Source organism: Hippocampus bargibanti, linkage group LG01 (assembly GCF_051943395.1).
Source record: "Hippocampus bargibanti isolate YZ-2025 linkage group LG01, ASM5194339v1, whole genome shotgun sequence".
NCBI lineage: Eukaryota > Metazoa > Chordata > Actinopteri > Syngnathiformes > Syngnathidae > Hippocampus > Hippocampus bargibanti.
The window spans coordinates 26,319,060-26,335,195 of NC_142734.1; the positions used below are offsets into that span (position 1 = coordinate 26,319,060).

Below are 16,136 nucleotides of genomic sequence, written 5' to 3' on the forward strand. Positions count from 1 at the left end.
GACCTATAGTCTATACAAAGAAGAGTCGCAGAGAGACTTACACGAAGTATAATATTCCCGACCGCTTTTTTTCTTGATCTCATGTTCCGAAGACCTGATTTGGTTCCGGGATGTTGAGATCTTCAGCACTTTCGCGATGCATTTGGGAGAATAAAGAGTCGAGATGGTCCTTCTTGTTTAGGTCGTACACTTATGTTTATTCGCCGCAGCACAGAGAGCAGCCGCTGCGCTCGTCGTCGTACGAGAAGTCAAACACATACAAATAAACTGGCTTTGATCGCTGTCAAATCACGTGCTGTCGCGTAGTGGCTGGGTTGGCAGATCAGATCAGTATTACAGCATTTCACAAAATGAGGATACAATCTAACTTTCTTAACACGGGATAACAAAAAAATTTTCTCCATTATGAACATTTTGTCATTGATGTAAAGTTCACAACAAACCATTGACGAGTATGTAATTGAGTGGCTTTTATATTGAAGAAGGCTAAACCTGCTCGCTGGCGTCTGGTTACCAGAATGGCTGACTGGCTAGCTTGATTTCCAACTTTTCGAGCGGACGTTCGTCTAGCCAGTGTCAAACTGCACCTGGTTCGTGTTTGCCATGTGACTGAACCATTTTTTTATTCATGCGCAGGCTTATCATGACACCCCGGAGGTCGAGTGATGACGTGTGCTGTAAACAAACAAACAAACAAACGTCATTTTTAATGGCCATTTGTAATAATTTAATTTCCCCGTGTATACTATACAGAAAAAAATGTTTATACCAACATCATTACAACTTCAAAAGCCAAAACAAAATGATTAGGTATAACAGCATCACGTATAACAGAAGGCTCTTGAATGGTTCATGGTTCGGCATAGCAGATCTTATTGGTGGTAGTGGATGATGTAATCCAGAAACACACGCACACACACACACGCATTTTCAAAGCACAACAAAAAAACTAGCTCGATCAGAAAATGCTGTTACTCTCTATATTATTAGACCATCCAGTAGCGACGGGTGGTTTAGATTTTTTGTTTGTTTGTTTGAACAACCTTTTGCTTTCACACCATGAAAATGTTGCCCCCTTCCCCGACAGAAATGGGGTGGAAGTCACCTGTATGTGTAGCACATACAGTACATATGTGCTACACATAAAATGGATCTTGACTTGAGCGTCCCATTTTCAAATGGCGCTACATATTGTCATTAAAAAAAATATGCATTTCAAACTTAAATCCTTAAAAGTAGACTTCCTATCGCTTGGTGACACGAGTTTAGCTTCATTTGAGCGATACAATCAGGTTTTCTGTTGAAGTGAGGAAGTACACAGTGGCTGCTCCGGAGTTAACATTTCTGTTCATTTTGGGTCACAACAGCCAACTCCCGCGCTCATTGTGACCTAGCCTGAAGACGAAACAAAAACAGGAGGGGAAATACAGCATTCCTTTGACTGCTCTGACACACTGCAGCTTAGTATTAGCATTTTTTTCATGTGACTTCCCTTCTCGTCCTTCATTTTGCTTCTGGTCGTCACAGTTTGAAAGGAGTCACCCCCCATTGGTTGCATCTATTTGTTCCTCCTTGTGTTCTGCTGCCTCTCAGAACAACACGTCCTCGTTGGTGATGAGCATTTCGACCACCAGCCTTTGGTAGCGGATGTCGTTGAGCGCCGTCATGGCATCCAAGTCAGGCGATCTCATTAACGTGGGTCCAAAGACGATTCCGAGGTTCTCGCTGGACATGAGGTTGTCCTTCTCGTACTGAGTCACCCTGACGGAAGAGAGGGAACAGCTATTCAACAGTGCTTTATCCATTTCACCGTCAGTAGGGCATATCAGTGATCTGAGCAACCAAATCGTCAATTCATGAGCCAGAGTCCCTCTGAACTATGGCCGAGTCACCAGCATGCCAATTTCTGAATCGACTATTCGCTAAAAAAAATAGTTTTCGACCATAATCTCTTCCAGAAACCTGTCCGAAAACCGAAAAAACATTGCCCATTATAATCAATGCAATCAATGTCTGCTTTTTTTATCTTGATTGAACAGTACAAACATGCCCTGCTCACAATGGAACGCCACATGACAATACCGTACGATTTGCGGAGATCTCAGCCAAACACGTGTGCTTTTTAATTAAAAAAAATCTTATTTCAACAACACAAATGCATTGGTCACAATGAGACACGACAAGAGGAAGTGACTTATAAGGAAGTGGAGGGGAGTCGTGTGGTGTATTCAGGTGCGCTCAGTTTGATCGATAACCCATTTTTGGTTGTAAACCGAGGCATAAAAAAGTGTTTACATTTTTGGTCGACAACCGAATCGGTCAAGAACTGAGACATTCGAAAACCCAAGTTTGACTGTATCCTAATGTCTTACAGCCATATTGCAGAAGGCGCGCTTGTTTCGTGTGAATGCGCGACAGAGGTTTCCCTGCATGCCACTCAACAAGGCGCGTGTTTGGTTCCCGCTGTTATCATCAACCAATAAGAGCACAAGTGGATTTCCGTTATAATGCGGATATCAGTACAACACTGCCGATTGACTACAGTATTTTCCGGTATATAAGGCGCAGGGGAGTATAAGGCTGAATGGTGTATTTTCAAACCTTTTCCATATACAGGTAACATCCGACTTACGTCTGGGTTCCGTTCCGACAAAACCGTCGTATGTCAAAATGGTTGTAAGTTGAAATCCATTCAAAATGTTGAAGAGAGACCCGGTGCTAAATGACTTGCAAACGACCTGATTCGGACGCCGACGCCCACCCGCCTGCAATTACACAGTCGATTGCTGTGCGAGAGTGAGATGCTAGTTGACTGGCTGGCCAAAATTGTCATACGCGTTTGTTAAGAAACAGTTATTTTGTATCCTCATTTTGTGCAATGGTGTAATATTCTGTTAAGATAAATGCGACATAATGCTGAATGTTGAGCTGATCCGACAACCCAGCCACAACGCTACATCCGGTCCTTTGACAGCGATAAAAAAAAAAAAAACAGTTCTTGTACAATGCTGAGAGAAGCGGTTGCTCTCTGTGCTCCGGCAAATAAACATCCTACTTGTTCGATCGAAAGCAAGAAGGACCATCTCAAGTTTTTATTTTCCTAAAACACGCTGCAGATATCAACAGCATTGCTGGGCTGCTAGCGCGTAGTGGGTCCAGGCGTAGAATTAAAAAAAAGTGTGGCGGTCGTGGTTGTAAGTACGGTTGGTCGTAAGTTGCGCCGGTCGTAAGTCGGATGTGACACTGTCAATTCATGAAAAAAAAAATCCAAATATAATGTAGAAGTTTTCCAAATGCAGTAAAGTCTCGTTGTATCGATATCGGTTATATTGATAGTACTGCTTATTTCGATACTATTTTCATTTTCCGGCAAATTCTAGTCTTTTATGTATAATTAATTCTGGTTAGTACGATAACTGGTTATTACGATAATCCGGTTACTACGGTGCCCTTTTCATCTCCCGCCAGCCAATTTGGTCTGCTTCTATCGATACAAAAGCAGCTTAAGCTGAATCGATATTTGCTTAAGGATTTCAATACAGTTCTACCATTAGCAAAATCTGTATCGGTAATACCGTTGGTCACGTGACCAGCTTTCGTGTCTTGCACTGTGTAGCAGAGCTGCAATAGCATCTGAAACATACTGTAGTCTTCTTATACAGTATACAGGTTTTCAACACCAATTTCAACTATGGGGAAACGTAAGAATTGTGACATCGGAACGAAGTACAAGGCAATAGTGGCTGGAGAGGAGAATCCTACAAGAAGCAAATCCTCCATTGCGAAAGAGTTCGACGTGCTGCAGAATACTTTATCAACGTACGTAATGTAAACGTTGCAGTTTTTGTTTTCCATACATGTATTTAATTGTGTTGTATTCAGATATCTTTATCGCCTGCAATAATCACTGTTTTTCATACAGTATGTACATGCTGGTGTTCGTGGTTTCGCTCGTGTGTATAGAACATGTCGAGTGCTACACAGAGTCACTATTGCAAGAGTGCGTTATGAAAATAATAAATGATGTTTTTATTTAATGCATAAGTTTATTTTTCACTTCACTACAGTGCAAAAGCATGCTAGATACGCAATCCATGAACTCAAGGAGAAAATTATATGCCATATCAAAGATCCCCCATTCATTGCCCACTTTTAATGCAGTTCGGCGCAGGATCGGGTATATCGTTAGTCCGGTTATATTGATATTTTTTCCGACTCCCGAGAATATCGATATAACGAGACTTTACTGTATAAGGCACACCACATTAGGCGTACACTGGAGATGTATTATTATTATCACGAATTATTCTATTTGGGGGGTGGGGTTAATAAGGTCAGTGGCTGCTGACAGTCATTGCGAGACATGTGTGGCTCAATATGACTTCACATTTAAGGCGCAGGATCATCTTTTCAAGAAAATCAAGGATTTTCTTGGCTGCATCTTATACACCGGAAAATATGGTAAATTGTCACAAGCATTTTACGATCCCATTTATTCAAACGGCGGTGGATGTGTCAGAGATTAGACAGAATAGAAGTTATCATATTTTAAAGTTTCATGTTATATGCTTAGTGTGTGTGACTCGAGTACACAATGAAAGCACAGAAACCATAGGTCAATCTGAATTGAACGGACATAGCCTGTCATCTTCATCTAGAACAGACATCGGCAACCCGCGGCTCCAGAGCCGCATGTGGCTCTTTCACCCCCCTGCTGCGGCTCCCTGCGGCTTTAGAAAATAAATAATGAGTATTTAATTTATGTAATTTATTAATGTAATTCTAAATTTGAAGATTATGGTGATTATAAATAATACAAAATAAAACGTATTAAAAATTTTTTTTTCGCTCATATACGTCACAACCATCGACAGTGGACACATATTCGGTCACAACCGCCAAATTGCGCACGATTTCTTGAATTTTTCGACCCCCAGGTAGGCCAACTATGGATACATCTAAGAAAAGAAAAGTGTCTGAAGAAAACAGAACGTTTAATGATACGTGGGCAGATTCGTTCGCCTTCACTGCTGACGAGACGGGTTTACCGGTATGCTTAATATGTAATGAGAAGTTAGCAAACAACAAAAAGTCAAATGTCGCAAGACATTTCCAGAACAAACACACAGCTGTTGCTCAAAAATATCCGGGTGGAGATGAGAGAAAAAGAGCCGTTTCGGAACTGATGCGGAAGGCTGATCAGAGCAAAAATCATTTTATGAAGTGGATGAAATCTACAAATTCAGCTACATATGCTAGTTTTGTGGCCGCTCAGGAAATAGTCAGGCACGGGAAGCCGTTCACAGACGGAGAATATATAAAAGAATCATTCATTAAGATGTCAGAACATCTATTCACAGACTTTAAAAACAAGAGTGAAATTGTGCAGAAAATCAGGGACATGCCCCTCTCTGCCCCTCTCATTAAAAACAGACATCGCTCACGCCTGACAGACGACAGCTTACAGTCCTGTGTGAAGATGAAGGTAACGTCATACAGCCCTGATGTGCAGAGGCTGTGCGCTGAGGTGCAGGAGCAGAAATCACATTAACCAGGTGATAAATATTGTATTTGCCATTTTGCAAATATTCTTTTTTTTTCAAATAGAGATTGAGTATTATATTTGAAAGTAATCTTCAACCCAACGTCTTTTTTTCCGAGTTTAAAATGTTTTTGTTGCGTGCAGAAATGTATTTTCGCTTCTCTGTAACAGTTCATTGATTTATAAATGCAACACACTATAGTTTGTTTATACATATATAAAGGTAAAAAACAATGATGAAAAGATGCAGTGTTGTCTTCATTTTAAATGTCAAAAGGATTTTGTGGCTCCCAGTGTTTTCTTTTCTGTGGGAAATGGGTCCAAATGGCTCTTTGAGTCATAAAGGTTGCCGACCCCTGATCTAGGTAGGAGATCTAGCCTTGGACATAATTTAGTACTTGGTTAACACCTTCTTTAGACAGAATTTAGGACTTGAAACTCCCTCACAGGAAGAGCTCACTAGCCAGGTTGCAAATCTATCAGTTCACGGAAAAGACAACCAATTAAAATATCTATGTCTTATTGCTTACAGCTGTTCGTGCTGAGAACGTCCAGGGGTGTGGTATTCTAATCAAGAAAACTATGTTTTACTAATGTATCACTTTAATTTGCATATACTCTCAATAAAAAGCTTGGCAGAGGGCTGCAGAATTTGGGCATCTGTCATAAATGACTGAGTCCCCTGCTGTCAGTAAAAGACAATCTTCCTGTGTTTGAGGCTTTGTCCACAGTGTCTGACCAAACATCTCTGACAATGTGAAAAAATAATCTGAAGGCCGCATGGGAAAAGAAAGGTATTGTATTGTCCGGTGTACAAGGCGCCCCCAAAAGCAGTGATTTTCTTCCAAAGATGACGCTCCACCTTATATGCAGGTGCGCCTTAAATATGGAAAGTTTGAAAATACGGCATTCGTTGGGGGTGCACCTTATACCACGGTGCGCCTTATACACCGCAAAATACGGTCATTGGGTTCAAATGGCAAGGCTACCTCTTGAGGTGCGCCATGAGGTACCGCAGAGACTCGCAGTGAGCCGGCGGCAGGAGCTTCAGGGCATCGTGGAGGGATTCCAGGCGCTTTTCTGGGTCAGTCACCTCTGCGACAAGCAAATGGAAGAGCAGCCATAAATACATCTTAGTTGTCGTCACGTAAAAAACATCAGGGTGGGGCTGGAAGGGGGCCTACTTGCGGACTCGATGAAGCGTGGGTAGGCGTCGTATGTGATGAGGGGAATGGGCAGCTCCCTGAAGTAAAGTTTGAGCGCACCCGTGATGATGTTGATGTCTTCATAGACGCCGGACGAGATGTCGGCCTTCTCGCCGTCTGCGGACGCAGCAACAAGGGAGAGAAGAAAGGGGCTCGGCGCGTGTTGAGTCCACTCGTGATTCTCACCTCGATCGAAGGCCAGCTTGACGTCTTCGACCAGCTCGCTGAAGCCGGATATCCGATACAACCCTTCCGATTGGAGACCTGAGGAGCGGCACAAGGCCACGGTTACTCTGCAACCGGTTAGCGGGAGGCGTCTTTGCTAGCTCTAGACGGCACTCACCTCTGGCTTCAATTTCCTGGATGCACATGTCAACCACCATGGGCCTTTTGGTGTTGTGCGCTTTGACCAGGGTGGTCAGGTCGCAGCTGTACACCTTCTTGACGTGACGGAGGTCTGGCTGGCAGTCGTTGGGCACAACCTTTGAGCACTGCTTGTGGACGTTCAACCCGCAGTCTGAGACAAATGAGGCTTTCATTCAATGGGTATGTGTATGTGCGTGGGGAGGGAGGGGGCAAGGGCCAGACTTAAAGGTCAGGCGTGAAGTGAACTTGGCCAACTGTCCTTACTGTGATAATTACAGTTCAAACTACAGTGATACCTTGGTTTACGAACTTAATTGGTTCCCAGAAAGTGTGTGTAAGGTGAAAAGTGTGTATTCCAAACATTAATTTCCCATAGGAAACCATTAAAATGAGAATAATCAGTTCCCAGGTCCCCATAAAACATAATTTTCAACTAAATAAGCCTTAAAACTACACAGAATATACCTTATTTTATGTATAATAAATGTGCTATGGTATTGTAATGAAAGGAATAAACTGTACGGTATAATAAAGTCGTTTTATTTACCCTTGTGATGGTCGTTGATGGCTTGATGGAATGGATAGCTTTTTGCGTAAAGTGTCTCAAGGAGGTCTGGGTTGTACATCTTACGAGTTGAAATATTGCAACAGCAACAGATGCAGGCAGACACACTCGAAACTTCATTAATAGCTGGTTGCCTTGCTTGTATGTTCTCAAATTGTAAAGATGGCGTGTGCGGGTTATTTGTGGAGCATGATTGATGGGATATTTTAGCCTTGCAGTCTACACTCTACCTTTGAACTATCAATAAAGTTGAAACAAGTCCAAATTTCGCTGTTTTTCTATCGAAAAATAGTTCGTATGCCAAGATTATAATCTCTCGTATTTAACGTTCATAAGGCGAAAAGTTCGTTAGCTAAAGCGTTCGTAAGCCAAGGTATCACTGTATTTCAAGCAGACTTTTGTTTTGCTTCGGCGATCGGTGGCAAGCGTCGTCATTTACAGAATGCAGAATCGCTAGTTGGCCATTGTGCTGCGTTGTTGATTGTTCAAATAAATTCACACCGGTTTCGACGTTCTTTGTTTCAAACACCTGGGAGAGATCAGCCGGAGTTGCAAAATTGGAGGTGAATGATAGTCTGTAGGACAGACATGTCCAAAGTCTGGTCAATTTTCATCCGGCCCACAGCCTCCCATCATAAAATCAATAAGGTCTGGCCTGCGTGTAGACTGAATATATTGGGCAGTAGCGCTGTTACCTGCTTATGCTGAGTGCTGCCATCTAGAGGCTCAATTAGGAACAACAAATTAGAAAAAGTTATTGACTGAATGAGCTCCCCAATTTTCGAAAATGGCATTTCTACATTAAAAAAAATACTAAAATGATGATTAAAAATGTTTTTAATTTACTAAAACGGCGATTTTCTATGTTTAATGAAAGTATACAATTGCAATTTTCTAATGTTTAAAAAAATCTAAAATGGTGATTATTTTTTGTAAATTGGCTGAAAAAGATAACGTGACAGAAAGAATGGCTCGCTGAAATTTATTTCAATCGCTGTATCTTATCTTATCTTAAGATCACCCCCATCCATTTTTAACATTTAACAACAATTTAACAACCCTTTTTGCTAAAATGTTTGGACACTCCTGCCGTAGGTAGGCTGATATCTTTCCAAGAAAAGAAATTTAGCCAACGTGGTTCCTTAACATGAGATGACAACTTGAGACACTACAGGGTGTCGCTAGGGGTGACATTTTGTCCTGCACCTCTGCTGACAAAAGTGGCAATGCTACATGTCGTACCTTTAAAGGAAAACCGACACCATTTTTTGTTTCCTAACTGACATGAGAAAAACGTTTTATAGCATCTAAAATACCCAAAACACGGAGGCTAATATTTTCTGTCAAATGCAAAACACCAATAAAAATGACTTAAAGTGTCCAAAATCTGCCACAAATCAGCTCAAAACTGGGGATTTTCAGAAAGTCCCACCCCCAGTTCATGCCGTGCTCAAGAAACAAAACAATGGGCTCACAGAGTTCAGATTCGGAGAAGATGCTTTTTGTTGTTACTCATCCAGTTATGAATATGATTCAAATAGTTCTGAAGAGTAAAGCATAAATGTTTTCAATCGATTAAAGGAGTCCTCCCATATCAATTTGAGCCGTCGATGATAGCAATGTAGCGTCCCAGAAAATACACAAGATGGCGCCCAAGCTCCGTTGTAAATGGGCTGATTTGTCTGCGGGGAATTTGTGTCAGCGAATATCAAATAGTAGTCTTGGTGCAACACACGATTCACCATTGCATTATTTACATGTTTTCCTTCTAATTTCGCCATCAACACGGATCAACACGAAGTTTTCAGACCAAACAAAGGACCGCAAAATGCATTGTGTGTCGCTTTCTCGGTCAGGGGCGTTCCAAATGTGACGTCATGTAGAGGATCGTCATCAACTCGAAAACAAGACTTCCTGAATATTCAGCGCGAGTCTTATCACGTAAAATATAGCTATATGCGGTGGAATCTTTGTAAAATACGCTCAGTCTAAGTCATTTGAAGTGATTTTACAAATTATGGACACAACTTGTCCGGAGGCGTCGGTTGCGATGCGAACGTTTCCTTTCGGCTGACAGGTTACCTGCGCACTTGACTCCTTGAGCGATGAGCCCCCACATGAAGTTGGCACAGTACTCACACCAATGAGGGCCACGAAAGGTATGAACCTGAAGACAAAAGCAAAATGCGAATGAACACGCATGCGTATACAAAACGCGCCGGCACCCAAGTCTCACCTTGAAGTTGTGGACCTTCTCATATTTGGGGACCATATCGCTTTCCCGCAACGTGGCTCGCCGTACCAGCGACGTGAGCTGTGAAAGGGCAAGAGATTTGATGGGTCGCCAGAATGCGCAAGTGGAAGATGTTGGTTTGGACAGAAGCGGGCCTCTGTCACCCCGGGTCCCCCTCTTCACAACGGGGTCCGCGGCACTGCCGGCAAACGGCCAATGAAGAACCATGAAGCGAGCACCCTTTTCTGGCGGACATTTCTTATGTCGCTGGCCCGACTGCTTCTTAGCTCTGCTCACTACACAAGACTTGCCGTTTGGCATTATGAGAACCGGAGGTTAAAATTGCATGAAATCCAAAAAGAGGCGTTTTGGTCAATCGTATGACAAACCGAAAAATGTTCCAATCCAAATCAAGAGCAAGGCAGCATATGAAAACAACGAATTCGCCCGTATATGTGTCTTCCTTTTTCAGATCAAATCCAGAGAGACTGGATCTGAAAAGAACGACCAACCCGCAAATGTGCCTTCCGTTTAAGGGCCAAATACAGAGAAAGATTGGATCTGAAAAGAACAATCGAGTCCGCTGCTCAACCAAAGTAATTGCAAAAGCCGCTGGAGGATGCACAACATGTCTTCTACATCCTTGAGATGAGACTAGTGTCACATCTCGCTACAAACCAGGCGAGCGAGCGTGCACCGACTTGCCGTGACGCTGAGCAAAGTGAGAGAGGGAGACGGCTCACAGAACCTAGAAGAGCACCGCGATCACATAACATTAGACGCCAAATGGACCCAGGAGAGAAAGTCAACTGATTGCTTGTTTTTTTACAGAGTCGGCCAGCACCTCGCCGTTGGAAAAGTGCCGGCGTAGCGAGAGAATGAGTGTCACTAATCGTGCTCACCCTTTCCTCGCCGCCGCGGTCATCTTTGATGGGAGCCGGTCCATCGGCGGCGTCTGTGCTGGGCGGCAGGTGTTTCTTCAACGCGGGTTCCTGGTTCAGCGTCGTGTAGCCCACGTGCTCATAGATGGGGTTGATTGTCATCTTGGCAATGTACTCTGCTGCCTAAAAGAAAAAGGGCAGCTCGAAAACACCCAAAATCCTTTGAGCTGAGCCGAGGACCTCTTGGGGAAGTTTTTACCTTGGTCTCAATGTAGAGCGTAATGAGGCCGTCAGTGACCAGGTCATGGATAGACTCAAACCTCTTCTCTCCGACAAAGTGTTTCCCATCATGGTATAGACGGAAGTTTCTGGTCTGGCTCCCGAACCTGAATGAGGAGACGATCGGAAAAAAACATCTTGGACAAAATCTGCCCTCTCCCAAACGGCATTTCTCATTGTGTCCAAACTTTTTGCATGGGGGTACAGATTTGGTGGGTTGAAAATATAGGAGAGGGCAAACTTGCAGACGTCCTTTACATATAATAACAATTAATTTAAATACATTTCAGCAAGTCATTCTGTGTTTCACATTTGTTTTTTTATTTTAATTTTCGGCTATCATAAGCAAGTGCTTTGGTTCATTTGAAACGCAGATCCAAATTGAATTGAAAATTGCAATTGAATATTCACTCCATTTTTTAAACACCCACTTTTTTGTAACAGTGGAACAGAAGTAAATGTTCTTTTGTTGATTGTCGCCATTTCAGAATAAAAAAATTGAAAATTGCCATTTTAACAAGTTAAAAAAATTGAAAATCGCCATTTTAGAAAATTCAAAAAAAAATTGAAAATCACCATTTTAGAAAAAAAAGAACATCACCATTTTAGAAAATGTTTTTAATACAGAAAATTGCCATTTTAGAAAATTAAAAACATTTAGAAAATCACCATTTTAGAATCTATTTTTTTTAAATCGCCATTTTCGAAAAATGTGAATCAAAATGGTCGTGAGGCGAAATCGATTCAAAATGTTGACTCAGTGCAAAATGACTTGCTAACTTGCATTCAGACACCCTCCCCCCAACCTTACACAGCTCTACGCGCCCGACGCGCGGCCCGACTCTGTGGCGCCGACGCGCCTGACCGCCCCAAAGCAGAACGAGCGGTCTCAAAGAGGCGGCGGCGTAGGGACGCGGCATTCTCGTTGCGACAATCCTGTGCGCCGACACCCACCCGCTCTAGTCCTAGCGACGGTGGACCCGCCACCCCCGTGCCATCACGCGGTCGATTGCTGTGCGAGAGTGAGATGCTGGCTGGCTGGCCAAAATTGTCATTCACGTTGCGGGTCATAGGTCTTCTTGTGCCGGTCCCAAGCCCGGATAAATACAGAGGGTTGTGTCAGGATGGGCGTCCGACGTAAAAGCGTTGCCAAAACAAATATGCGACTCAAACCTCTGAATATGGAGGACACTTGATTCGCTGTGGCCAGGTGTTGAATTAAAATAAAAAGAATAGGGGCTGGCAATCGTGGTTGTAAGTACAGGCGGTTGTAAGTCAAGCCGGTCGTAAGTCTGATGGTACCTGTAATTTGCTGTTCCGAATGGAGCCTCAAGATGGCTGCACGAAGCACACGCAGGTAACAGCGCTACTGCCCAATGTCTTCATTAGACATGTGGGCCAGATTTTATTCTTTTTATTACGGAGGCTGCGGGCCGGATAAAAATTGACCGCATTTGGCCCCCGTGCCCGACTTTTGACGTGTCTGGCATATATGAAGAAAAAAATAAAAAACAACTCAGATCAGTGACACACGACTGCCAAAGTGGGACAAGACTTTTTCTAGGCCTTTAGGGATTCACACTTTCAGATCATTAACCCAAAACGAAACCGTTCATTCACAGAGTTCTATTTATGGAAGGTCATTATAACCTATTGGGGAAACACGGAAGCAGATGTGCGCAGGTGGAACATAGCTATGAAAAGATCCTTCCAATCCCCCAAAAAGTGCTGCTCTGCTTTGGCTGGAGTTTATTCATACCTGTGATGACGATGACTCACATTACCACATGACGCAGTCAACACCATAAATGACTTAGTGCACAGGTGTCAAAGTCAAGGCACAAGGGCCAAATCTGGCCCTTCACATTTTTTTATTCGGCCCGCGAAAGCAAATCAAATGGGTGAAATTCCATGCTCATCGACCGAGCTAACTAGCGACAGAGCTAGCTAGCCCTAATTTCTATTCAGCTAGTTGGCTAATTCCTTACATCACAAGTGTCAAAGTCAAGGCCCTGGGGCTAAATCTGGCCCGCCGCATCATTTTATTTAGCCCGCGAAAGCAAAACAAGCATGTCAAGTGCCATGATGCTTGCTAAAGTCGAACCAAAATTTAAAATTGTCCAATGTAAACCACAATAACAGTCATTATTCTTGACTTCAGATTTGAAAACTAGTTATTCATTAATTTGTTGTGTGCTCTGTATGTCATATCCGAAGGGGATGAAACATTCTAATGGCTTCCCCAAATTCATAACGGCCTCCCAAGAGGAAACAGGACCTACAATGTGGCCCACTGCAAAAAAACTTTGACACCCTTGACTGAGCGCGTTTTTTCACCACTCACGGAGGTGAGCCTACCTGAGCGCCAGCGTATATGTTCCTGGCTGCCTCTGACTCTCTCGAATGAGATAGCTGCCTTCGGCCTGACTGAGAAGCTGGTCGGCTTCCTCCCTGGAAATCATCCCGTGGTACCTGAACGCAACACAAGGGGTGCTGCTATGAAACAATTGTCACAAGAAACATTGATGAAATGAGCTACTTACTCTCTTCCGTAGTATTTGGGTCGATTGTCCACCTGTGGGAGAAGTACACAATTAGCAGACAAATTCCCGCACACTGGTAAAGCAACTACATTCAAACCACCTCCATACCAAATCACCGAACAGAAATTTGTCACCCCAATTAAGTCAATCATTATTTTCCGCCGCCCCTTCGAGCACACAGATGGATTCGTAAATTCAATGAGTGAAGCCTGCATGAAATTTGGAAGCGCATGGTGCCTTGTTGCCTACGGTTCACCCTCATCAATCATGAAAAACAGGTCATTTTCCCGGTCACCTGACCTCTGCAGGGCACAAAAGAGCCAGGTTCCAGGGGCTGGTCAGCGACCCATACGTTTGGATGGAGCAGTCCGCGTGTCGTTTGAGTCAATGGTGAGCAGCTATTAGACAGGGTTGACAGGTATGAAACTCAAACGCGAGTCATTTTCACCTTTTCTTGAACAAAGTCTAACTCCTGGAAATGCTTCGGAGTATTCCTCACGGAACGACTGTGGTTTTATTTTACTTTTCACACTTTTTGTTGATTTTTCTCCGGCAGATGCCATTACACGACAATGATTAAAAATGCCGCTAACTCTTGCGTCTTGATTCCAGGAATGAGCTGTCACTCTGGATTCCAGGAAAGACCCATGCCATGCGCATGCACAATTAATCTAAAGCTAACAGCTAGCACTGTGCCGATCGCCTGTTCTCATGTTTTGAATTAACGTTGAGTACAGTACTGTTAGGGTTATTGTTTTTAGTTATCATACAAAGATGGAGGACACTGATTTGCTGTGGCGGCCCCTTGAAGGGAAAAGCCGAAAGGAAAAGAAGAAGATACATTTGCTTATGATACACTGATATGCTTGGAATGAAGAATGCTTATGCTGATAACAAAAATGTAATTAGACATGTAATCACACATTCACCTTTCTTCTTCGTCTTTCACGTTCCCACTTAATCATTCAACTAAACTATACATTCAATGTTGGTGTGAAGTTATTAATGTGTGAAGATGTTACAACTCAGGAAGTACTGAAGGAGAGAAGTGAAAATTAATGTTTCTCTTGGAACCCAGCTAATCTTCATTTGGGTGCCAGAGCGACCCAATCCGAAACTTTGATTAGACTAACAGAATTTCACGCTTACGCTTCTACCAAGGCCAGTCACTGTAATAAAAGGGAAGGGGGTAGAAAGATTGCTTAGAATAGGTGAGAAGGCTGTACCCTGTACTCTGTCTTGTCTATTCTCCTTGCAAGTAAAAAATCAACAATGAGACGTCTTACCTCTTTTTGTGTGAGTTTCAATTATTTCTTAATTTCAACTCGAACAAATACTAGTTTGACAATTTTGGATTTATTGTTTTGAATGGAAACTGTAATTTTCATTATTAACTCATAACCCGGAATGGGATCATGAAAACAGTAGTTTTCACAGCAAAACCGGAGTACTTGGCAGGTGTACAATTTGAATTTTTGGTTCGGACTTTAGCAAGCATCATGGAATTTCACAAGTTTGATTTGCTTGCCTTGCCTTTGACACCTGTGATGTAAGGGATTAGCCATCATGCTAAATAGAAATAGGGATAGCTAGCTTGCTCATTAGCTTGCTTGATCACTAGCTAGCTGAATAGATGAGCATTGAATTTCACAAGTTTGATTTGCTTTCTCTAAACTAATGAAATGATGTGGTGGGCCAAATTAGGGCCCCGGGTCTTGACTGTGACACCTGTGCAGTAAGGCAAGTGGGAATGGTGCAGTCTCCTGTTTGGAGGTTGCACTTGAATGGAAAGGAAGGAACCTCTATCGAAATGTCATGTGTGGGCGGGGTGCACGCTTTAGCATCAGCGTGTGCGTAAGAGGTTTGGAAAAGTGCTCCATTGCCCATGAGTGTGTGCGCAACTTGGAAGGTAAAAACGGATAAGGGCAACACATTGTACAAGCTATTCGACAACTCGATGTACAGACTATTCTACTCAACGCCAACATAGATCAGATGCTAATTCCATCTCACCTCACAAGTGCAGGTCAACCGACGGGGGTGTGGCGCCTCCTGCTGGAGCTGATACACTTAGACAAAAAAGTGACAAAACGTTTTAAGGGATTCAAAGCTATTCATTTTTCAAACGTTAAAATAGAAGAGTGATTAAAATCGGACAAATGCTCAATGGGAACATATGACGTAAACTCAAAAGTGCCCCCTAGATCCAAATATATTTGTAAACATATATTGTACTCACAGTAGGATTTCCAAACAGGTGGCCTGTACTCATCATGATCTGAAGACACAAAAATAAAATGGTTTCTTAAATCAACAACAAGCCAATAACAACTGCAAACATATCTAGCTATTGTCTCGCCACTTCACCCCTTAGACGCCAGATTTTGGTCAGCAAAATACAGGACAGTCCAACGTGGGTTTTGAACATCTCAGTTCTTGACTAATTAAGCTTTTGACGAAAATTTTCATTTTTTAATGCCTCCATTTACAAGCGAAAATGGGTTATTGAGCAAACTGAGCGC

The 16,136-nt window shown here is 42.8% G+C and overlaps 1 protein-coding gene and 1 long non-coding RNA gene across 4 annotated transcripts in view; one reads left to right on the forward strand and one right to left on the reverse strand.

Annotated features, from left to right (window-relative positions):
* LOC148903614 (uncharacterized) overlaps window positions 1–6,972 on the forward strand; it is a 34,656-nt gene extending 27,684 nt beyond the window's left edge. The window contains exon 3 of the long non-coding RNA XR_016116198.1: window positions 6,834–6,972. This is a non-coding gene — a long non-coding RNA (uncharacterized LOC148903614). The remainder of the gene's footprint in view (window positions 1–6,833) is intronic.
* Window positions 12–16,136, reverse strand: part of LOC148903617 (N-chimaerin) — an 18,164-nt gene continuing 2,039 nt past the window's right edge. The window contains exons 3-15 of one of the 3 annotated variants that reach the window (XM_089005862.1): window positions 15,854–15,892; window positions 15,628–15,683; window positions 13,615–13,646; window positions 13,430–13,543; window positions 11,052–11,178; window positions 10,814–10,975; window positions 9,915–9,992; window positions 9,761–9,845; window positions 7,091–7,264; window positions 6,934–7,011; window positions 6,727–6,864; window positions 6,532–6,637; window positions 24–1,761 (exon numbers count right to left, since the gene is read on the reverse strand). In XM_089005862.1, coding sequence (XP_088861988.1) covers window positions 1,590–1,761; window positions 6,532–6,637; window positions 6,727–6,864; window positions 6,934–7,011; window positions 7,091–7,264; window positions 9,761–9,845; window positions 9,915–9,992; window positions 10,814–10,975; window positions 11,052–11,178; window positions 13,430–13,543; window positions 13,615–13,646; window positions 15,628–15,683; window positions 15,854–15,892 — 1,361 coding nt within the window. In that variant the 3' untranslated portion in view covers window positions 24–1,589. Of the gene's footprint in view, window positions 1,762–6,531; window positions 6,638–6,726; window positions 7,012–7,090; window positions 7,265–9,760; window positions 9,846–9,914; window positions 9,993–10,813; window positions 10,976–11,051; window positions 11,179–13,429; window positions 13,544–13,614; window positions 13,647–15,627; window positions 15,684–15,853; window positions 15,893–16,136 lie in introns of all 3 variants that reach the window. The other 2 variants (XM_089005852.1, XM_089005843.1) reach the window with 2 other exon arrangements.